Source organism: Crassostrea angulata, chromosome 4, assembly GCF_025612915.1.
Source record: "Crassostrea angulata isolate pt1a10 chromosome 4, ASM2561291v2, whole genome shotgun sequence".
NCBI classification, from domain to species: Eukaryota; Metazoa; Mollusca; class Bivalvia; order Ostreida; family Ostreidae; genus Magallana; species Magallana angulata.
In genome coordinates, this window is record NC_069114.1 from 19,002,250 (window position 1) to 19,026,213 (window position 23,964).

The 23,964-nt window shown below is 32.1% G+C and overlaps 3 protein-coding genes across 3 annotated transcripts; 2 read left to right on the forward strand and 1 right to left on the reverse strand.

The window, feature by feature from the left end:
* Positions 1–4,882: 4,882 nt before the first annotated feature.
* Positions 4,883–10,957, reverse strand: LOC128180845 (E3 ubiquitin-protein ligase TM129-like). Its single transcript, XM_052849003.1, has 4 exons — positions 10,744–10,957; positions 9,578–10,052; positions 8,872–9,031; positions 4,883–8,323 (listed from the first exon to the last, which is right to left on the reverse strand). The coding sequence occupies exons 1-4, from the start codon at positions 10,955–10,957 to the stop codon at positions 8,072–8,074; spliced, it is 1,101 nt and encodes a 366-aa protein (XP_052704963.1). The 3' UTR covers positions 4,883–8,071.
* Positions 10,958–11,065: 108 nt separating this feature from the next.
* On the forward strand, positions 11,066–20,357 carry LOC128180844 (histone-lysine N-trimethyltransferase SMYD5-like). The gene is made up of 12 exons (XM_052849002.1): positions 11,066–11,150; positions 12,033–12,281; positions 12,658–12,779; positions 13,165–13,234; positions 13,456–13,560; positions 13,848–13,910; positions 14,527–14,597; positions 15,251–15,357; positions 15,817–15,873; positions 16,280–16,374; positions 17,986–18,056; positions 19,788–20,357. The coding sequence occupies exons 1-12, from the start codon at positions 11,079–11,081 to the stop codon at positions 19,894–19,896; spliced, it is 1,191 nt and encodes a 396-aa protein (XP_052704962.1). The 5' UTR covers positions 11,066–11,078; the 3' UTR covers positions 19,897–20,357.
* Positions 20,358–20,633: 276 nt separating this feature from the next.
* LOC128180846 (uncharacterized) lies at positions 20,634–22,586 on the forward strand. Its single transcript, XM_052849004.1, has one exon. It carries the CDS (start codon positions 20,802–20,804, stop codon positions 22,035–22,037), a length of 1,236 nt encoding a protein of 411 aa, XP_052704964.1. The 5' UTR covers positions 20,634–20,801; the 3' UTR covers positions 22,038–22,586.
* The last annotated feature ends 1,378 nt before the right edge of the window (positions 22,587–23,964 follow it).

Here is a 23,964-nt window from a genome sequence, read left to right on the forward strand (position 1 = left end):
AAGCCGTAATTTTACAAATAAATGTAAACAATTGTATGCATGTACAGGTATATAAGGTTAACAGGAGAATAACAGACAAAATTTAATAATAATGTTTATGTTGCATATCTGGTTTAAATGGGCTTTTGTTTACATACTAATTAAGTGTTTCAAAATGTTTGATGTGTTTTTACAACATGACGCTTTAGAAAAGGTCTTATTTGTTCCGGCCTGAAGCCCCCTCATACCCAAGAACAAATGTATTGAATAAAAATTTTGTATAAAACATCTTGTTCAGAACCAAACGTGAAGCCAATGACACTGGATTTAGTATCAATTATAATGTTTATATATTATTTTAAAATATGAATTTTAAAGCAAAATATATAAATAATGATTAAAATGAACACAAACCGATATTAAAAGTAATTGAAATGTATTTAATTACATTTGTCAAAGTAATTGAAGGTAATTAATAACATATGAAAAAAATCAATGCAATTGTAATTGCAAGTAATTGACAAAATTATTGATGTATTTGAAAGTAATTAATTACATTTCCAAGTAACTGACCCCAACCCTGAAATAAAGAAAATAGATCATAATTATGTAAGGTATACAACTATAGATTATGTAAGGTATACAACTATGTATGGATTTTTTTCTACGCTATTGGGTCTTCGATGTGTGAGGAGTAAATATTGTACACTTCTATCGAAAGGAATATTTCATGATCGTTGTCATGACAAACTATTCCGCTATCAATATTTGGTTTAGCAGGAAGAGAAAATAAATATTTCATACCAAAACATTGCATTAATGACTAAGTCTATAGATGCCGCTAACAATTACTTAAGCTACAGTACGTTACATTACGGGTTGACAGTGTGTACTTTACTTCTTGATCAACATGCATTATTTCAGTGACAGCAAGATGTCCACGATTTCTGCTGTCAAATCCTATTCATGAACGGATGGAGCTATTAATTGCTATTTTATTGGAATTGCATTTGTTTGAAATGAGTAATGTTACCTCTAACGATTTATGTACAATAAGTTAACGTCTGACAACTATATAGGCGTATAATTATCATATAGGCCCTATACATGTATGTTGTTTTTATGAAGTGTCATATAAAATAAATGAACATGTAATGAAAATAAATAAGTTACCTGTAAATCCATGAAAGTTGAATACAGCAGGATCGATGGTCACGTTTTTATTTACATTACATATAGATATGATACGATCATTAACGTTGTGCGTTTTCTTCACCTTTTTCCGGTAAACAAGCAGACGAAACGTCACGTCTTTGCAGCGTTATTGTGACGTATTTATTCTATGTCACGAAGGTCCCTTTTCGCTTGACGCAACTCATATATAGTGTTTGTACTAGTCCAAGTATTTTTTACTTTTTTACTTAAACATATACATTTCCATGTTGTACATAATTTATTTAGCAGATGCAGAATATGTTCATGCAATCTTGTATTTTTTAGTATGACTGTTAGCCTAGTTGCATGCTTTTTGATTGAGCATACTGTGTATTTCATACAATAGACTATTGTGTGTATTTTATTTGTTTATTGTCATTTAAATTCAATAAATGACCTTTTTTATCTGTCTGGAGGAGTTGTTCTATTTTTATTTATGAGGGTAGGCAGACAGACATAAATAGTGTGTATCAATATATCGCCAAATCTAAATTTCCATTCAACAGATTATACATGTCATTACAATGCCCCTTTTTAGACAATATCCAACAAACGCAATGAAATGACAAATGTTCTATAATTATATTACATTGCTTTATCTGATATTAATCAAACAAGTATATAAACAAACTAACTTACGATCAAATAAAAAAACAGGCTACATATGTGTTAGATGACCGGCGCTTTCCGTATAAATCATGACATTTTACGATTAATCTTCAAAGTTTATATTGAAATTTTCAGCACATCAGGCTATGTTTAGAAATTTTAATACTGTATATACAGCTACTACACTTGGAAACTTTTTCGCCCCGTCTTTAATTCGCCCAGACATAGTTGTGTTAAAGGGAGATATAATAAGACATTGGAATTTGCCCAGTCTGAAATTCGCACGCTTGCAACGAGGGCGAAAGGGGCGAAAATAAAACGGGGCGAATATTTTCCTGTTTACAGTAAGCATATGTAAGCTTATGCAAGCAGTACAACTTTTATCTATCTTATAAGTTAGTATGTTTCTTGAAAACATTTTATAATACTTTTTGTTTTAAGGTCAGGTTTGTGGTTACAGGGAGATAACTCACACATTTTCATTGTGACGTAACATCAACTCCCCCTTATTTCAGTTTTGACGTCAAAATTTATATGACGTCATAATTGATTTCAGGTTTTTTTTATTTCGCGGGTTTTTTAGTTTCAATGAAAAAATAAGAGGACACAAGCATTTTATCAATTTCCACCAAAACGAAATCCGCATCATATGGTTTTGAATAGTGTTTTAGAATCATCAGATTACACATTTTCTAAGATACAATTTTTCTTAAATCGGTGGACTTGGAAAGGTTTCAAATAAGATGTTTTCGTTTACATAATAGTAGTCCAAAATTAAGACTTTTGTTGCATTTTATTCTATTTTTAGATATTTCATCAGAAATCAATAAAAGTGAATCTTAATAGTGATATTATTTTCGAACATTTTAAGCATAAATAACCCCCATAATATTAACATATAAAATGTACATATTATCACGAAATTGTTTACATTTCATCAAAATGAAAATTAGAAATCATGAACTTTGACCTTTTGTAGTTATAAAACGGGACGGGCAAAATTCATTTGAATTTCGTGAGAAAAAAGACTTTAGTAAAGTGAACAAAATGGTATGTAACTTTGGTACAACATCTAAAAAATGCAAGCCGCAAACCTTACCTTAAATCCTATTTAATGACACAATGGTGAGTAACTGATAACTAAGACTTTGATTGATCAATTAGGACAAACCATCAATCTTATACCGAGTGGAGCTGTCCTTTTACTGTTTGTGTCAACAACATAGAAATAATTTGAATTGATCTTTTACAGAAAACGGTATAAATTTTTAGATAAACAGGTGGAAAGGCTTTAAAAAAAGAAAGATAAAATGCCTCGCTGTGTTATCAGGGGTTCATCTGTGCTTCATCATTGTGTATCTTTGCCACACGTTCATAAAACGGAAGATTGATAATTTGTTTGCTTTTGTTCCGGAAACAACATTTAATTTTTTTGCATATCTTTTTCTATAAATATTGAACGAGGACAGATTATTTAACTGAAAGCATGAATTTCAAGCCACGTTTGACGACTAAAAGGAATTTTTGTAAACATTTATTTGTCCGCAAACATTAATTCTATGTTTTACTGACATGTTTTTATTTTATAGAATACACATGTTTATAACATTTACATACACATTTGATATTTAATTGTAAAAAAATCATCACGTTGATCCTTTGACTTGTAATAGTTTTGTATAATTTATAATATCGTTGAGTTCGAATTAAAATTCATTAATGCACTTGAATCATGATTGCAAGAGCGAATATGGTAAGTAATGTTGACACATGGTAGCTCAAATACATTTACACTTTTGATAACTAAAAATAGTTATGTAACTTATATTGTATTTTCCCTTATTAGATGCACTACTGTTATTATAACTGTTTGTTGTTTGTTTTTCACTTGATTTCACGTGAGAGGTAACATATCTAAAAACGTTCATGCAAACTATAAAACGGAAAGATATGTGAAAGGAAACAAAAAGAAAACAAACCTGTAACTCACATCATCATCTTCACCGTCCCAGTTAACAAAGAGATTGAACCGGCCATTGACTTGTTCAAACTCTGTTGTTTTCTAAGCTGCGACATCTTCTATCAAAGTTTTATAAGGTAGTCTAAATAGTAACGAGAATTCAGTTAAAGAGCATTTACAGTTTACAAATTGACTTTAGTTGAATAGTTGCTTAGTCCTTATTTCATCAATCCTCTAGAAATTATAAATATTTTTTTTTAAATTACGTCCACATAGTCTCGAGTAATAAAACATGAACATTTTTTTTAAAATAGATGTTTATCAAAGTCGAAAGTTTCTATGTTGTTAGAGATTATATTTTCTAATTATTTTGAGAATTTTAGTTCATAAAGTGTAAAATTGTACAGAATGTTTTATAGTATAATTTTTTTTGAAAAACGAAAACATCAATTTATTGCAATAAGAAACAATCAAGTATACGGTATAACAGTATGTAATAATAAATTTAAAATGGCGTTTTTTTTTAATTTCAATATTATGCATAATTAATAAACAATTAGCTTCATCTTCAATTTTTCCCCTTAAAAATCAATACATGCATTTGTACCTGCTTTGGGATATCAACTGTGAGGTAAAGATTCTATATATTTTTTTCTATATTTTATAATTTCTTTCTAAATCTGTTTGAGTGTTTAACGAAGAAAATTATAGAGAATTTTTTAAACATCCTCCTTCAAAAATTCCCATTTTGTATAAATGTTTCATGCGTATGGGAAATATTTTTTATGATTTCAGAAATTTTCTCTTTCTTAATTTTATAGAAGAGACGTATTTAGCTTCCAATAACCACCCACCCCCATCCCCACCCCCACCCTTTTTGTATTATCAAAAATATTTAGATCAAATTGTATCGATTGAGATATTTTTCATTTAAAAAGTTTACAGCTATTATAAGTGTATCTAAATGACATTGTTTTGTGCTTGTATGTGTAATTTACATACAAAACATGTAGAACCTCATCCTGTATTTACTGGGTTTTTTTTTCATCTTTTGGCAACAGTTTTTAGAAAGACACAAGCCAGTTAAAAGTTTAAATATTTATTCATATATGTACATGATGGCCGCACATTCCCTTAAGATAACTTTATGGAATAATAAGTCAACAAAACACTAAAAGAAACCTGGCTGTCTTGGCATCTGAAAATTAACAATAAACAAACTTTAAATAAAACACTCTTACCATAGAGTTGAGAAAAAAAAACCTGCCTTGAATAATGTTTGTACTTTAAGGATTACGTTTACTCAGAATGAAAAAAAATTCCAAAAAGTAGGTCAATGGCCTACCTTTTGAGTAAATGGCCATTGAATATTTTTTGAACATTTAAGAAAAATCCATAAAAATTTTACACTATGATTAAGATTTTCTTAATTGTGAAAATAATACAAATTGCTTAACTCTTCAACAAATGAAATACAGTTTATGAATGGTAGTGACATTAAATAGATACAAAGCATTAAGTTTTCATTCGATATTCTAGTCCGAATTCCCTCTATCAGTTTTCAAATTATTACCCATTTTTGATTCAAGATAACAAAAAACTGAATGATGATAGTGCTAAAAAATTTATAGTATTAAACTAAGTATATTGACCTTTCTCTGCTGGCATAAAAATTATATGAGGTCAATGATCAACATTTTGAGATATTGTGTCTTTTATCATTTTAAAGCATTTTTCAATATTTTTGTAGTGTGTGCCATACGATTATCTAAACGAAAAAGCAAGATAAAACCAACAGAAAATATGCAAAATTATGTTGACTAACAAATGAAATCTGAACTTTAAATATCATAGTACTTCCAAAAATATTTCAGTGGAAAACAAAATCTGAAAAATGTAGTCCAAATTTCCTCTGTTTTGCTAAAAGTCAAACTTTATCAGAGCCTAATTCCATAATTTAGTAAAAATATCTATTGTTATGTCAATAATAATTCATTTTATAAATACTTTTTGTATTTAAAACAAGTTTTACTCATGAAATTGAACTTTTTAACAATCCGGATTCGAGAACTCAAACCCTGAGTAAACAACGTATGCTCGAATGACATTCTCAAAATACATGAGTACTGGTCGTTTTTCATAATCATATCCTACTTTGACTTTATTAAAACATGAAAATCTTTTAAGATGTACAATGTATGTCATATATCACCATCTAGCGGTTATATATACTAAACGATAATATTCAGAACAGACTTATCATTCGTGTTCAACCACGTGTAAAGTGGTTGAAAATATAAACATTGGGTTGCTTAATAAAATCATAGTCATGTTTGATGCTTGTGGTGTGCAATACCATGTTTTTAAATAAATAATGAGTGTCTGTTTTGCATAAAAACTTTGTATATATAGAGCCATTTTCAAGGACCATTCTGCTTAAAATAGTATAGTCTGTTTCACTATTGATGCTATTACTAGGTCAGGCGCGGATCAAAAATTAATCCTGAGGGGGGATCTCTACTAAGCATGTTAATTGTTGCAACAACAGACAAAAACTATTTTTTGTATTGTTACATTTATTTCTAGAACACATTTTCCCACCAATTAATGAAGATAAAGTTTAAAATCACTAAACCTCTAGATTTTATATTTGACTACAAATACCTAGATTCTATGAAATAGACTATAAACACGACGTATAATATTTACTGCGAAACTGAAAGGGTCAAACAAAACCACGTGGTCTAAAATTAAAATGACAATAACATTCGCAGGGGTATATTTAGTGCCTAACCAGTCAAGTGAGTTTAAAGGTTCTAAAAATAGTTCTATGGACACCCGGTTTTGTACACGTAATATGGAAAGCAGTTAATGCATTAAATGGAGCAGCAACACAATGACAGAAAAGAAAAGTTAAAAACAACAAAGAGAAATAAAAATTGCGAGAAAAACCTTTTTCTTATTTATAAAGAAACACGCACACAAAATTTCAATATTAAGTTTATTCATTGTTTTCTTATTTACCAAAATCAGCGTTGTATGCCGCACAACTCTAAATAATAGAATTTTGTAAAGATCTGTAAAAACAATCCATAGGATATTCTTAATTAATTAAATTTAATTTAATCGCTTAAAACAATAAACAAGCTTCCTTGACAACGTCCAAAATTCACTAAAATCTTTATGAATGAATAATAATTAATTAAGCGTCAGACTCATGATAAACGCCTTTAGTTAGAATGTGCAAACGAAAGAAAAATGAATATACTTCGTATTTAAATTTGATGCTAGATTTAGCCAATATTGATACCTGACATTTTATGGTATAAAACATTAGTTCCTTTTTTTCTTTTATTTTGTAATTATGAAGACTTAAACACTAGTCTTCATAATTATAAAATAAAAACATTAAAATTTACCCACTTCAAATACTTTTTTCATCCCCTTTCTGTTCTCTGGATTAATAATAATCATGTGACCCCCTTATCAACAGTTTGATGGCCCGAGGAGATACTGAAGGGTCAGCAACAACAAAACATTTCTTTTCAGACTTAATTTGATTTAAAATTTCCTAACAATTAAGTCAGTATTATCAACACTTTCATATAATCATTCTTTTCAGACTTAATTTAATTTAAAATTTCCATAACAATTAAGTCAGTATTATCAACACTTTCATATAATCATTCTTGATACATGTATATTGTAGATTTTAGTTTCAGTTCAAACCAAGACTCCAACGAATCATCAAAGAGTTGAAATACATATGAAGCGATTCAAACTTGGAGAAAAATTCTTCAGTAATGTATATTATAATACATGTATACACGTATAGGCAATAATTTTTATTTAACAAAAAAAATCATGTAAGCAGCATTGACAACATTTTCTCTGTAATTCACATCACTGTCATTCACATTATGAGATTTTAGGTGATTTTGAATTTTGACAAACTTTAATTAGCTACACCTTTATTTTGTAAATCACATTGATTTTTCTTTATTAAGGCCATTATTACCTCAATAAACAAGCCATATACATGTATTTTCACATGCAGTGGTTCAAATAGACAACTATTTACTATGAAAAAGATTTATAACAACTTACCTTATCAAGGTCCAATGTTAAAACTCATTAAAAGTCATCTTTAAAATAATTTTTTTTTTAATTTTTGCATATCAAGCACAAACTATTAAAATTTATCAGGTATCTTAATGTCATTCTTTATGTCATGAAAAATAAACAAATAATAATTCATATCCTAAATCTATATAAAAGAACAATTTTAAGAACGAATAATTAAACGTGTCATTTTACAAGTTTACAAACATCCAAAACACAGAACTTTGCTCTACATGTCGGACAGGGAGAGGAGCCAGACATCCAGACCTCCGGCCTCTGTTGGTCCTGTCGGCTAGCGAACCACTTCCCCATGCATTCTAGACACCACATGGGTCGGCAGTAGCACTGAACGCACTGTTCCACCCCCGTGCTATCACACAGCTTCACTAGCTTAATGTCCGATTCCTTCTGCATACACCCAATGCATGTATCAGCCTCCTGGGGTTGATAACAGAAAAAAGACATTCTAAATAAGTAGGCTAATGAAATAAATAAGTAAAGAAAAGCCCCCCCCCCCCCCTAAAAAAATCAAAATACTGCATGCAGTGATTTTATTGTTATTTTTTGCACAAATTATCTCTTTTACCATAAATTGTCAACTTTTTACTGTGTAAAGGGTTATTTTCTCCCCAAGGCATGTTATTTTCGCCCTTCTATACTTGCAAAGAGCTCAGCCCAGTCTTTAATTCACCCAGATATTGTTGTGTTAAAAGAGATATAATTTTGTACATTGGAATTTGCCCAGTCTTAAATTCACCCACTGACAACGAGGCCGAATGGGGTGAAAATAAAACGGGGGCGAATATTTCCCTGCAAACAGTATTTGCGAAGGGAATTAATTTCATATCATTAAATCATGAGTATACACCCTGACGCCTTGCCAATATTTGCAACAGCAAGATTCTCTTAAACCATGCTAAATTTTCTTGCACTCAAATGAAATTTGGGTTTATGGCACATGTACAATGTGGATTATAATGCGTTACCATTGTGTCTGGCATGTGGAAGACCTGATTCAGATTGACCTGGTGTCTGAAGGCGTCCAGAAATTGGTCGCTCAGGGACTGCTTTATCACAATGTTACGTGCGTTAACAATGGGCGTCGTCAGTTTGTCCTTCAAATCTTTGTATTCTAATGCGTTCAATCTGCAAAAAATGAACACTATAACATTACAAACGAATGACAGCATGTATACCAGTACATGTATTAGATATAATACCAACAAAAATTGTTTAAATATGTGGTTTCTCAGGAATTACCATATAAAGTGACTATAAGGTCAAATGATAATGCAATGATCAATTTTATTGCCATATTGAAAAGAAATATAACTTGATTTTCTATAACAATTGAAAGATTCTTCCTTAAAATTGAGTTATGCTTCTTTCTCATAAAAAAAATACTTGTTGACATTCAAAAGATAAATACTGGTGGGCCATAGCTCTTGAAATAAAAGTAAAGTAAAGTAAAGATAAACTTCTGTCTAGCATATTAAACAAAGCAGCAACTGCTGATATTTGTTGTTTTGTTAACGTTAGTCTGCAATCTGCGTGGCAAATTTGTTAGCATTCTTTACATTGACAGCATGGACAGAATTGTGGATATGTAGGGTACCATACTTACATGTGCATATTTGCATTGACTAAAGCTAGGATTACCAAAATAGCAGTAATTTCTTCATATACACCAACCTGATACTGAATGGTTTGAGTGCAGGGTTGATGCTGATTACATTGAATTTCAGGAATTGGACGGAAGTCATGCTTTCGTAGTGAATATCATGCTCCTCCGAATTGGATAATGCCAGATGAATGTCGTTTTGGTGTGCTATGTACACATAATAGGTGGAAGTCAGAATCACCCACGAATCTGTCACAATTACTCTCCGCCCAGGGGCCCCTGTGGTGAATTTATCCACTCTCCTGAACTCTACATTAATAGATGAAGCCACGGCTCTCCATGATGAAGTGCCATTTCCCAGCAGAGCCAATTGTTTTGCTATTGGATGGCTGTTGTATTTATTCCGAGTCCACAGGAAGAATAGTAGAGAGCAAGTCAAAATGATTAAAGTGCTGACTGTCAAATAAATTTTCCAAAAAAGTCCTAGATTCCATGGAGTGAATAACCCTAGCTGTGGTGAGAATAATCCTAGTCCTACATAGTAACCTGAAAATGGTAAAAACAAATTAATTAAATCTTAAAATTTCAATTTATCTTTGAATAATAACAAGGCTTATAAATTATATATTTATGCCTGAATATCACAGCTAAATTATCTCACTAAATGAATATAGTTAAACAAAATGGAAGAAATTATGAAGGTCATGACTGGGATTCAAACTGTGGCACCTTAATCTGATGTCAAGTGTTCTACCAACTGAGCCTGTGAGCTCTCAGGTGCTTGCACTCAATTCAGTCTGACCATGCATCATATCCCCTCCCTTTTAATGATCTTTTTACCCAAAAGGATCAATTAAAAGATCAAGAACCCTTTCATTGGCTGAATCAAATTAACTTGTCACTTCAAGGGGTTGGTCATGGCACTAAATATAACGGGATGGTAGAAATAATTTAAAATGGACAAAACCAATATTTGAACCTAACTAGACCGCTGAATTAAATTTCAGGTGCTCTACCTTCCAACAAATAAGCTATCTGGCACTTAAAAACAAACTGGTTTCACCGTCATACTTAGAACACACCTAGATAGCAGTAAAATAAGTATTTTTTCTAAAGAAAGGTGGACATGAATGGCTTTAATCACCAATGGATGAACATGCAAGATATGTGTCTGACCACTTATAATTACATCAAATACTGTAAATAATTTCTACTATTTGCTTATTTAATTTAGTACCTAGAGGTAGTATTGAATGAACAAGTAATGTCACCGCAGTCCTCTTCATGTGATACTCGATGAAATGCAGCTGTTCACTTCCGAGGTAATTTGACAACACATTTTGTATCGTCAATCCTGCTGAAACAAATTCGGTCGGAGGGGCAACAAAACAAAACACAAAGAACAGATAACCGATCGTAAAAATAGCATTTAAGGTATCTTCATTACCCATGGAACTGATTATAAGTAAAATCTCACTAATTATCGATGAGTTTTGTCAGTGCTGACGATACCAATTTTCACTTTACTGTTTTGGAACTCTCCAATAACCGGAGTTTAAAAAGTTGGAAAACATGGCAGCGTCCGTTCAGCAAAAGCATGACTGTGATGACAATGTTGAGATTAGCTTTGAAAACGTGAAAAAGGTAAAACTATCGGGCATTTAAAACAATAGAGAAGGTGTAATGGATATTGAATTTTATTTTTTTAGCAAATGGTCTGTAGGTAACATTATTTATATCCCACTGTCATGTAAGTCAACTTGGCCATGGCCATGGGTACATGTATTTGCATCTAATACTGATCTAGCATCAGAACTTCTGACGTCCTCCGACTTCTTCTTCTTTGCTGACCTTGGTACCGAGTGTATAAAATCTGGTTGAAGACTAATCTGCAGGTTTCTTAAACTGTTAACAGGTTAAAGGTGATCGGAGGCAGCCATGGTGTTAAGTTAGCTGCTCCTCAATAGTACTGACATGATCTGGCAGCCTGTTCCAGTCATTAGTGGTTTTTGGAAAGAATTTTTTTTTTACATGTCTCGATATACTGGTGGCTGATATGGTATTGAATGCTGCTCCTTGTCTGATTATCCCCTGATGTTAGATATGATGTTGCTGGGATATCGATTAGGTCGTTGCCAATCTTGTTCATCGTGATAATTTAAGCCATGATCTTTGTTGGTGCTTTTCAAGGGGCTCCCAAATTAGTTTCTCTTTCATCAATGTTACACACATTGGTGTTCTCGCATAATAATTAATGAATTGCCTTAACAAACCTTGCTGCTCTTCTCTACGGCTATCCAGATAGTAACTATAAAGCTAAAAATAACAGTCCACTTTTAATTTTTATAGCCAAAAGTAACAGATTGACAAAATTTAGATTTATAATTGCTTCCTATCCATATACTTGTGTACAGTTAGAGTGTGAAAGCACTGTAGTACTTGAAAATATGAACATAAAAGCTGATAGATTTGTCTTTTAACACATAGACAATTGAATTTTAAACTAAGAGATTCAGTTATTTGCAGGGCAAAAGTTTGATAACCAAAAAGAATTTTAATGAAGGAGATGTATTGTTTGAAGAAAGACCCCTGGTCAGCTCGCAGTTTTTGTGGAATGAATTTTACAAGTATGAGTCGTGTGAATACTGCCTGTGCTCCCTGGAGACTGCAGAGAATCAGAGTAGAAGACTGACGGAGAACCCAGCACTTACCCTGCCTCACCCAGAGTGTGATGTCACAGATCCATCAACCAATGTCAAGTGTCCTCAATGTCAGGTTGGGGAAAATACTGCAGCATTTGTTTAAGAGTAATACCCAAAAATACAAACAATTCAACCACTGCATGGAATGTCAAAAAACTTTGTAAGCTTCTAGGGCACAATCTGCAGATTTGCATATTATCATGCAGGAAATTTGATTCCATTATTTTTCTGTGAAATTCACTCCTTTTGAATTTAGAATTTTGTTGTTGTTGTTATATAAAAGACAAAAGTATTTTGCTAATGATTTTTGTGAGTTATGCCCCTTTATAGAATTATTTTTTGTATTTAATGTGTAGGAGTAAATGTGGGAGCTTTAAAGGTAATGTGAGCTTTCTCACTTTTTCAATTCATCTATTCAAAATAGAATAATTTTACTTATGAACACACAGGTAACCTACTGTTGTCCAGAGTGTCAAAAGAGAGCTTGGGAAGAATATCATCAGACTTTGTGCATGGGGTCATCTAGACAGGATGAAAACCACCCACTATATAAGTTACAAGAAATGTGGAGGTAATTGTTTAATTACGAATATACACATGTATGTATACAGTAAAACTTGTCTAGTACGAACACGGATATAGCAAATTACGGATATAACGAAGTAAATCTATCGGTCTCTAGGACTTCGCTATAACCAAGTTTTACTGTATATACAGTATGTGAAGAGATCAAATCATTGACTCTTTAACCACAAAAGCAAGTATTGATGTTGATGCAGTGTATTTTATTTTGTAAATAAGATATTTTTTCTTAACATTTTAAGTTAGTTCTATTTATTAAATAAAAATTCCTGGGGCTTCATAAGCTGCATGGTGAAAATATTCTTGTTTTTCAGATTGATGAATCCATATCTTTAAAAATTATTTTTTTAATTTTTTTTCTTATTTTTTACTAGAAACATTCATTTTCCTCCAGAATCATGCAGTATAATGCTTATAGCAAAGATGATTGCCCTAGTCAAACAAGTAAGTTGCAAGAATTTTTATCAATTATTATTATTTGTAGCTCACAAATGCATACAGTGATACTAAAAGAAAATTATCTACAAAGCAGTTTGATGACTCAGATATGCGAATATTAATGTAAGCACAAACTTTTATTCAAATTTGAAAAAAAAATCATGATCTTTTTCTGTTGTAAAGTACAATACACATCTGAATCACAAGAAAACACTCGTTTGTTGCAGAGTAAAAATAAATCAGCAGTCTTGGAGAAATTCTCTGGTTTTGTTAAAACCACAGAGAATGAAGATGAAGCACTGGTACATAAAATGATGGGTGAAAAATTCCAGGTGGGCAAAATTAAATTATCAGTAACCATTGAAAAATTTCTTGTTTATATTTAAACTGCTAGCTGTAGTTTAGTTGTGTTTTGATTTGTGTTTGTCTTTTATGAGATTATTACTTGTATATACAGCAACACTAACATTAATACATGTATATCATGTTATATTTTACTGAAATTTTCACATTCTACAAGTCAATACTATTAATTATTAAACTTTGGACTGATGTACAAATATATAGCTTTTTAATATGTTTTATAATAAGGATTTTAATGTTTTGAGTGATTGTTTAGGAGCCCCTTGAAATGTTGCGACAACAGACGACAGAAACAATGTACGACGACACTATACAACATGTAAGACACATTTACTTTTTAAATTTATTTTACAGATGTGCATTTTCATCTATTTTCAGTATCAAATTAAGTAATATATGCAATTATTTTTAAAATACAGGTAATTTTTAGTTATTTAAATTACCTGTTAAGATGAGTTCGTTTGGAAGGAATGTTAACATACCAATGGTAAAATATTTTTATAGAATTTTTAAAACAATAAAATGCGATATATTTAAGGTGGTATGGGACATCTGTCAATATTAATGTGGATTAAAGTACATTATAATTGAAATACCGTACTTTCACCAGCTTAGAATTCTCAAATATTGTTACATTTAACCAAAAAATAGCTTTTAAAAATATTTGGAGAGGAAAAAATTGTAAAACCCTGAGCAGGATTCAAGCTCCTGACTTACAGATTCGTTGTAAACCCTCTTACCCACTGCTCTACGCTGTTAGGTGACAATATCGGGAAAGAAACTACTTCATTTAATTGTTTATTTCAACAAACAACATGGAAGTGTCCTATACCACCGTAATGAACTGGTGAAAAAGGGATAACAAAGATCAATCTATAGTGAATTTATTTTATTTATGCAGAGATTTTGAATATTCTTTTTTATATATGCTTTAGTGGTTTACACCAGAGGGGTTCCGCTCTTTATTTGCTCTAGTTGGAAGAAACGGTCAAGGTATAGGTTCAAGGTAAAATAAATTCAATTTTTTCTTTTGTTCGATAGCGTTGATTACTTTTGATTCCTTATTCACAGTTAATTGCAAAAACACTCATTGCATATTCTTAAATCTTTTATTTTTCAGACAGATGTAAAATTAATAAAACTATGGTAAAAATTCAGCGTTTGTGATTTGAAATTATTTATTTGATATTCAATTTCAATTTGATCCAAAACGGTTCAATCAAGGAAGTACATGCAAGTCCTTGTGTAAAGTAAGGAATCTACAGTATGTCTTGTGTTGAAAAGAATTTATAATAATTGTTGTGTTTGCCCATTTAGCCAATATCTATAATAATTAACCCGAATGTCGGATATCTATGAACTTGGATACCTGATAATGAGTTGGATACAGTTGTGTAATATAATTTTTTTTTTTTTTTGGTCAAATCCCAACTTATGTATTGGCAATTGTTCTTCATACATTTCGGATGTTACTTTTTTACGTTAAATTCATCTGGAAAGATTACTCACATGAGTTTCACATAAAAAATGGTATTTATAGGATGATATCCCATATTTAACATGTCAGCTAGCAGCCCATTTTTATACAATGAATTATAGAAAATCTACCATGATTTTTTATGTCAGTTTTAAAACAAGAGTAGTGTTTTTCATCTGCAGTTCCATTAGTGCATGGGTGAAAAACTGTGAAGAGTTGGCTTTATCAGATGAAAAAAAGGAGGAGTTGGACCTTTTTATTGACCAACTGTACGAGGAACTAGAAAAGGGTAAATATCACATGTAAATACCAAAAATCTACATAGTTATACATATATATGATCATAGAAAACCTGTGGCCAATCTTACATGCCTTTCCTGATAAATTCCAGTTATGTTCCAATCCAGCTCAGTATAATTTTTCAAATCCATGAATAAAATCTTACCAGTGTGTGAAGTATGATGTGTTTTTAGCTGATGGCTTTTGAAAAAACGATTTGACAATTAACAGATCGCCTTGTTGACCTTTAATTGACATTTTGGTATAAAAAGTGTTTTTAAGCAAAAAGGCTCTCTGGTTGGAAAACAAATGAACAACAAACCAACCTTGATATTTCCAATTCTCTTTGCCCATGCTTGCTACTTAAAATAGTGCATGCCACTGTTCACAATTTACATAATATATGGTAGTTTATCCCCATTAGTTTTAGAAAATGTATTTCGCTATAAGTTTTGGTTTGTGTTTGCAGTTTCGGGATCTTTTTTGGATTGTGAGGGCTCTGGACTTTACTCATTACAAAGTACTTGTAAGTAATCCTTATCATTCCAGAAATGTATAAACATGTAAACAAAGAGATTTTTTCTTAATGAGAAAGTGTTTTATCCCTCTTAATTTGTTCATCCAAATATGCATACTGTATACAGGGTTATTTTCGCCATATGTTATTTTCGCCCTCCTTCACTTGCACACGATTTTGCCCCGTCTTGAATTCGCCCAGACATAGCTGTGTTTAAAGAAAGTTAATTTGAGACATTAGATTTTTCCTAGTCTTAAATTTGACCACCAACAACAAAGGCGAAAGGGGCAAAAATAAAACGGGTCGAAAATAACTTACACAATGAAATGAAATTGTGCATTAGTGATTTTGATTTGAACATATTTTATTGTATATCAAAGAATAAGAAAGGTTGCTTGGTTGTTTTGCCCCATAGGTAACCACAGCTGTCTACCAAATGCTGAGATAACTTTTCCCTACAACAATAATGTGATGGCAGTTGTAGCAAAAGAGAAAATACCAAGTGGCCAGGTAAGCTTTCTGGACTCTCTTGAGGGGCATTCTGTCTAAAAGTTTCTATTATTTATAGGGGGCAAATAAACATCAGTGAATTATGACATACAGACATTTAACAAAAACAATGTATTACATTTCTTGAAAAATTGATTCCAATAGACATAGATATTTTCAAAATTAAATTATGTGTCTCACTGGGCCATCCTTAAAAAAATATTTGTTTGGAATTGACACCTGGAGGTTTCAAGTCTGAGGAGGGAGGGAGGGAATTTTTTTTTTTATTTTTCAAACTTGAAGTTTAACTTATCAAAATTTAATTGATAAGAAAAATTAAAGATCTCCATATGATAAAATGTTCTTTTTTTCCAAAAAATATTTTATCAGCGGGGGTATTTCAATGAGGCGGTAGGCAATTACAAACAAACAATAATTTTATTGTGGACTTGTTTGTAATGCACATCCTCACCTTTTAGGATATATGATAATATTCCTGAAAAAATGCAGTGTGTTACATAACCTGTTAAATGTTTTAACCTAGTTTTAGGATCAGATATGTGGATTTTTTAATTGGAATTTAAACGAAATCTATTACATGCTTTGCAAAAAAATGAACCAATTATGTTTTGGTGCTATGAGCCCAATGAATAATTAAAATTGTAAATTTGATTAAGAGATAACAAAAGTAGATTTGAAACACATGAAATTGAAATGAAACTTGAAAATTCATAACCAGTAAATATGATATGATTCAATAACAAAATGACAAAATAAAGAATTTTACAAATATCTATACACATGGGGTACATTTTAACCCACTTTTTTTTAGCTCACCTGAGCAGGAGGCTGTAAATTGTGTGGAAGCATCCTCAGATTATGTTGATTCAAGTTGTTCAAATCACGATCCATTGGGGTAGGATAGGACCACAATGGGGAGGGGGTGTCAAATTTTTACATAAGAATAAATAGAGAATTTTAAAATCTCAAAAAATTCTCGTTAAAACCATTCAGCTAGAAAAGCTGTAACTTGTGTGGAAACATCGTCAGGTAGTGTAGATTCAAGTTTGTTCAAATCATGATCTCAGGGGTAAGGGTAGGGCCACAAAGGGGAAGGGGGTTATTGAATTTTTACACAGGAATATATGGAGAAAGTCCTTAAAAATCATTTTCTGGAAAACCATTCAGCCAAAAAAGCTGAAACGTGTGTGAAAGCACAAGCCGTGCTGACAGTTTGTTTAAATGATGATTACTTGGGGAAAGGTGGGAACACAAGTGGTGGGGAGAGGAATTTTGAATAGGAATAGGAATAAATACTGAAACAACAAAAGGGACTTGATATTTAACAAAAAATGTAGATAAAGACGAAAGATTTTTTAAAAAATTTTTTTTTTAGAATGATTTATTAAACTTTATTGTCAAGATAGTTGAATTTGATACAGTCTAACTGTAATGCTGATTTGATTAGAGTTGTGGTTATTAAATTGTTGCTCAGGTGAGCAATGTGGCCCCTGGGCCTCTTGTTTATTACCATCAGACTTAATACAATATGACTGAATATTGGAATTAAATGCCCAAATACAATGCAAACTTTATTTTAGCCTTATGTTTGTTATTTTATTTTTTATAAAGGAGATCTGCATCAGCTATCTCAGTGAATGTGACCTGTCAAGGAGTCGACACAGTCGTCAAAAGATTCTGAAGTGAGTCTGTCTTAATTGAGCTTGGGATTTTTTACTAATACAAATTTCTTGAAGGAAAAATATTCAGATCAGCATATCATATCATATGCATATCAGGGGACAATGGGAATAACCATTATTGTTCAGCAGAATTGTGTTAAAAGTCAATTTTCATATAAAACAAAGATTCAATTGGTTACAATCAGGACTCTTCAAAGTCAGTTTAACCATTACAGTAGTTTATCATATCTAGTACACTATTATAAGAGCTGTGTTTGAGGTTAGCAATGTGACCCTTGGGCATTTGTCTAGTTTAAAAATTGAAATGGCTATCATCATTCAATAATTTAATGAATAGGAGAGGGGTGTTCTTGCTTTTCATGTTAATTAGTGAAATTCATTTTGATCGGAATTTTTGATTAGCACCAATTATCTAATTGATATTGAAAAATAGTTTGAAAGGAACTCTTAATTTTTGATTTTAACTACCAGTTCCAATTATGAATTTTGATAAAAATTTCCTGTACAGGCTTAAATTACTTTTTTGAAAGTAACTGTTACACCCCATCAGAATGGCTTTATCTTGACCATATTGATATCATGTTGTGCTACTTCATGCTTTTGGTCTCTCTCGGGAGAATTAATAAATAATTATTACTTTATCGCTCTCATGAAATAATAACGCCTTAATGTACGGTGGAAACTCATCAACTTTCCAAAACGAGTAAACCAGAATCAATAACTCTTTACATACAAATTTTAATTGATGGAATGACCTCAATATCTATGATTTATTGTGTTTTGAGGGGGTATAATTGTTCTGAGCAGACATGTAGATTAAGGTAAAATCAGTTATTACCTGTATTCTGCTGGGTGCAACCAGCTGTGACTTTTCACGATATGAAAATCCTTTGGGATTACATAGACCTGGTTTTGAGTAATTTATTACATCAGTCACAAACTACGTCCTTCAGTCCATTTGCTGTCTAGAAGAAATCAATGCTTGTAGGTACCCAAGCAGCAAATTAGATTGAACATAACAACAGATTTTTTTTAAAAAGTAAAATTGGTTTTCAATTAAGCTGTTGAAATTCATCTTTATGAAATTCATAATTTTAGTTGTTAGATAATAAATTTTTAGGCCCCGTTATATATGGCTTCGTTGTATATAGTGTTTGCCTTGCTGTCTGTTATTCTTCCATCCTTCTGTCTCTCTGTATCATTTTGCTTGTTGTTTGTCATAATTTTTTATGTTGGTATATATCCTATGCAGCCACATGGCTTCATTTTTTTATTTTTATTTTTTGTTTGTTTTTTTTATTTTTTATTTTTTTGGAGGGGGGGGGAGGGGGGGGGGGGGGTTGTGGCACACTTACCCCAATTCAAAATTCACCAATTGTCAAAATCCTAATCCAAGGAGGAAAACGGGTTTGACTGCTATGACTTTGTGTGAACAATTCCATATTTTGCTTTAAACTTAGTTTTAACTAAACTGTACAGTTTGAGGACATTTCATTCAAATATTTTAAATCAATACGGCAGATTTGCATTATTTATATTAATTACTGCATATCTGAATTGAGATCAGTTCTAATGTATATTATGAAATGATAATAATCTATGTAAATTAATTACAAGGGTAACAATTTTTTTTTCATCATTTAACAAACTGGAAAGCTTCGTATTGGAATATATAAGGTTCCTTTACATTTTCCTACTTTTTTGTATAAAGCAAAAATCTCTATGTTACAGGGAAAATTATCTCTTCACATGTTATTGCACGAAATGTTTGAGTGAAGCAGACGAACCAGATGTGACATCAGATGAAGAGGACGAGGAAGAAATGGATGAAGATAACTAAATGACACAGTTTTCATCAAATTTTTTAGATTACCCAATTGCTTTATGGATTATAAGCATGGTTCATGGTGGTCAGATAATTAAAATATTAATGTAAATATTTACTTCATTAAAGTCTGTCTAAGGCTTAACTAAACTGTAAAATACAGATTTAGCAAAGAGGATAACAAACTCTGCATGCTTACTGTCAAGTCCAATTCATTCCTCTTGTCCTAAAACTAAGCAGGAATAACAATGTTAAGAACAAATCAAAATCGCTCTTCCCTGATGCTAGTTATCCTAAAACCATGTTTTACTGTAAATATTGTGGTTCCTTGTGTCAAGAGGAGTTCTCTTCTCAGTAGTTCATGAACCAAATGGCTCGTTCTTGCCACAGTGATGTGGAGACTTTGATTTCCTGCTCATAGATGCATTGTACTGATAAGGCCATCCTTTTAAAGAAATGTTTGTTTGGAATTGCTGTCTGGGAGGGAGGGAGGGAATTTTTTTTTTCAAACTTAAACTACCTGTATTTTCCCGACGAATCGTCGATGCAGACGACTAGCCGAATTGCTCATTTTTAGCCAAAATTTTAACAAAATCCTACGATACGTCGGTTCAGACGACACGTCGATCTTATCACTTCAAAATGGCGTATAAAACTGCAGTAACATTATCAGTGTATAATGCCACGATGTCCCCGATATTGCTACGAATTATTATTAATGATTAACATTTAAACAATTAGGTGATCACGTGACCTTGTTCAAGTATGGCAGCTTAAATTTAAGCTCTGCATTTTTGGCCAGTTTTATGAGATTTATGACTAGCGTATCCGTTTATTTTGGCCTATAATTTATCTTTGGGACTTGTGGTGGTACAGAGAAAGTGATCTGTGAAAATTGTGTTTGCATTCTGAGTATTTGGATGTTAAAAATGCCGGAAACCAGGGGTAGTGGAACAAACAAAAAGACTCATGATAAGTGCTCACCGAGACAAACACCAGCTGCTACATGTAACAAAGCACCCAGTCCTGGACTACCGTTAGACAATCAATCAACGAGACCAAAGCTCTCAATTGACGATTTGAAGGCCTCTGTTGAAACGATTGAAAACGACTTATGGGGAAACAATACGGGTATCCATACCCAATTAGAATCAATCTCCAAGCAAAATCAGGGCACCTATGAAGAAATTACAGCTCTACGTATAGAAAATACACAGCTTAGGAGGGAGTTGGATCTGCTTAAAGCCGTAGTTACCAGGATGGACCGACGAATGACAGTATTAGATGACGGTATAACGGACCTCCGTAGTAGATCCATGCGGGACAATATTTTGATCCACAACTATCCCCACACCCCAAACGAGAACCTGGCTGTAACGATGCCTAAAGTTTTCCGAGAAACTCTTGGGATAGACGTAGACTTTATACGTATACACAGAAATGGTGTAAGGGCACAACATAATGGAAAACCTGTATCCATAACGGCAAAATTGTCTGACCGCTCAAAAAAAGATGAAATACTTAATGCTCAGAAAACCAAAAAAATCGAAAAACAGAAACTACCCTTCTTTATTTCCCCACAGCAACCACCTTCTATAGTGGCCACAAAAAACAAAACTTATGACAAATTTAACTCTCTCCGCAGGCAGAATATTTCTGCAAGGTTGCACCGAGACCACATTCTTTTGGGGGACGGTTCTACCTATAAAGAGGAGGTTCCAATCATCACAAATGCTGACGCACTCCAGATCACACCGGAGCAGACGCAAGACCTGGACTCTTTTGAAGTTAAATCTACTGATCCAGTTGTGAAAGACGGGTCCGAGTTCTCTGCGATCGGCGCCATAGTGCATACGGTAGAGGATGTGCAAAATATGTACCGCAAAGTTTGTATAGATCCGTACGCGGCCGCCGCCAACAGCCGTATCCTCGTCTACAGGTTCAGAAGGGAAGACGGCAAAATAGTGGAAAACTACCATGACGATGATGAGCACGGTGCTGGACGTCGGCTTCTTCGGTATATGCAGGAAAACGAGATCCATAATTCGGCATTTGTCGTCACCAGATGGATGGGGGATGGTCACATCGGTCCCCAGAGATTCACAATAATGGAATCGTTGATAAACGATTTGGCAAACGACCTAGGCAGTGACTAGAAAAATGTGACCTACTATACGTTGTGCTGTTCTTTTTTTCTCTTCTCTTGTCTTATATGGACTTTAAAAAACTGTTTATACTCCTGAAAATGTCGCATCTATGCATTGTATGACATACATGGGTAATAGTAATATAAAGTGCACCAATATCCTCTCTACCTCACCTCCTGCGCTTCCTATCCGGATACAACAAACACTGGGTTTGTGTGAAGTCAAGCTATTTATATCAGGATTATATATTTAATTTTTTTTAAATTTTTTTTTTCTAAGATAAAATATTTAACGTATTCCTTTCCGGAATTTTTAAAGCCGGTCCTTTTTGGGTCGGTAATAAGAAAACTCTACCCAGTGTCGTTTCCGGTGTAAACACTACATGTAACATATATTTAATATATCATAATTCTGGTCAAAATGCTCTTTAGCAAGGTAACCATCACGTTATCCTCATGCTAACAGCTATCACTATATCTATCCATCTCTCTTTCTTATCTTCTTTACTTACCTGCACCAACGAAAGTACATTTAGGAAAACGGGACAAGGCTTAGAGGTATGGCTGATTTTAGTAGTAATGTTTTTATAGTACCGTGGTGTTCACATGGCTGGAGTTAAAATAATTTCAATTAATTGTCAGGGTCTTCATGATTATAAAAAGAGAAAAGATGTTTTTCAATTTTACAGGCAACAAAAATGTAATATATTATGCCTGCAAGACACACATTTTACTGAAGATATGGAAAATGATATAACAAACGAATGGGGTTACACTGCTTATTTTAACTCCTTTTCATCGCAATCAAGAGGTGTTGCAATACTTTTTAACAATAACTTTGATTTTATCGTACATAGAAAAAAATCTGATGATACAGGTAATTTTCTAGCTCTGGATCTTACAATTGAAAATAGTCGCATAAGTTTAATAACAATATATGGACCTAATGAAGATGATCCCAATTTTTATGAAAAAATCACAGACATATTTGAAGAATTTAACAATAGACACACTATTGTTGTTGGTGATTTTAATTTAGTTATAAATCCAGATAGAGACTACACAAATTATTTACACATTAATAACCCAAAAGCACGTGAAAAGGTACTAGAAATGGTTTCTACTCATAATCTACTAGATGTATTTAGAGAAATAAATCCTGACAAACTTAGATATACCTGGAGAAAACCAAACCCATTTAAACAAGCCCGCTTAGATTTTTTTCTGATATCCCAATCTCTTCTAAGTATGGTTGAAGAGTGCAATATTTTAACAAGCTACAGATCTGATCATTCTCCAGTAATGCTAAATCTGAAATTTAATGAATTTAAACATGGTAAAGGTCTTTGGAAATTTAATAACTCTTTATTACAAGACATTGAATATATAGAAGCAATTCAGCAGGTAGTCTCGAATATAAAGACATATTACTCCTTACCTATCTATAACAAAAGTAATATAGAGAATATTACAGATGATGAAGTTCAATTCATAATAGATGATCAACTTTTTCTTGAGACTTTGCTATTAGAAATTAGAGGAAAAACTATATCCTACTCAAGTTATAAAAAAAAGAAAAGTAATGAAAAAGAAAAAAACCTTATTACAGAAATAATTAAATTAGAAATAAACTATGAACAAAATTTACAATCTATACAGAACAAAAAGAAAGAATTAGAAAATATTCGAAATCACAAACTTATGGGAAATATAATAAGATCACGTGCAAAATGGTTAGACGAAGGTGAAAAACCCACAAATTACTTTTTAAACTTAGAAAACAGACATTATACAAACAAAATTATTCCCAAACTTATAAATGAAGACAACAACAAGGATAATATTACTGAACAGTCTGAAATATTAAATGAAGTTGAGTCATTTTATAAAACTCTTTACACAAGAAATACCCACAGTAACAATGAATATAATCTAAA

Bases quoted from the DNA above. Each gene is read 5' to 3' on its own strand.
- LOC128180845 (XM_052849003.1), bottom strand. From the start codon at position 10,957: ATGGGTAATGAAGATACCTTAAATGCTATTTTTACGATCGGTTATCTG. The intron at 10,053-10,743 runs GTACTAAATTAA...TACCATTTTCAG, and splicing joins TCATTCAATACTACCTCTAG to GTTACTATGTAGGACTAGGA. The intron at 8,324-8,871 runs GTAACGCATTAT...TATCAACCCCAG, and splicing joins TCCACATGCCAGACACAATG to GAGGCTGATACATGCATTGG.
- LOC128180844 (XM_052849002.1), top strand. From the start codon at position 11,079: ATGGCAGCGTCCGTTCAGCAAAAGCATGACTGTGATGACAATGTTGAG. The intron at 13,235-13,455 runs GTAAGTTGCAAG...CGTTTGTTGCAG, and splicing joins TGATTGCCCTAGTCAAACAA to AGTAAAAATAAATCAGCAGT. The intron at 15,874-16,279 runs GTAAGTAATCCT...TTTGCCCCATAG, and splicing joins TTACTCATTACAAAGTACTT to GTAACCACAGCTGTCTACCA.
- LOC128180846 (XM_052849004.1), top strand. From the start codon at position 20,802: ATGTTAAAAATGCCGGAAACCAGGGGTAGTGGAACAAACAAAAAGACT.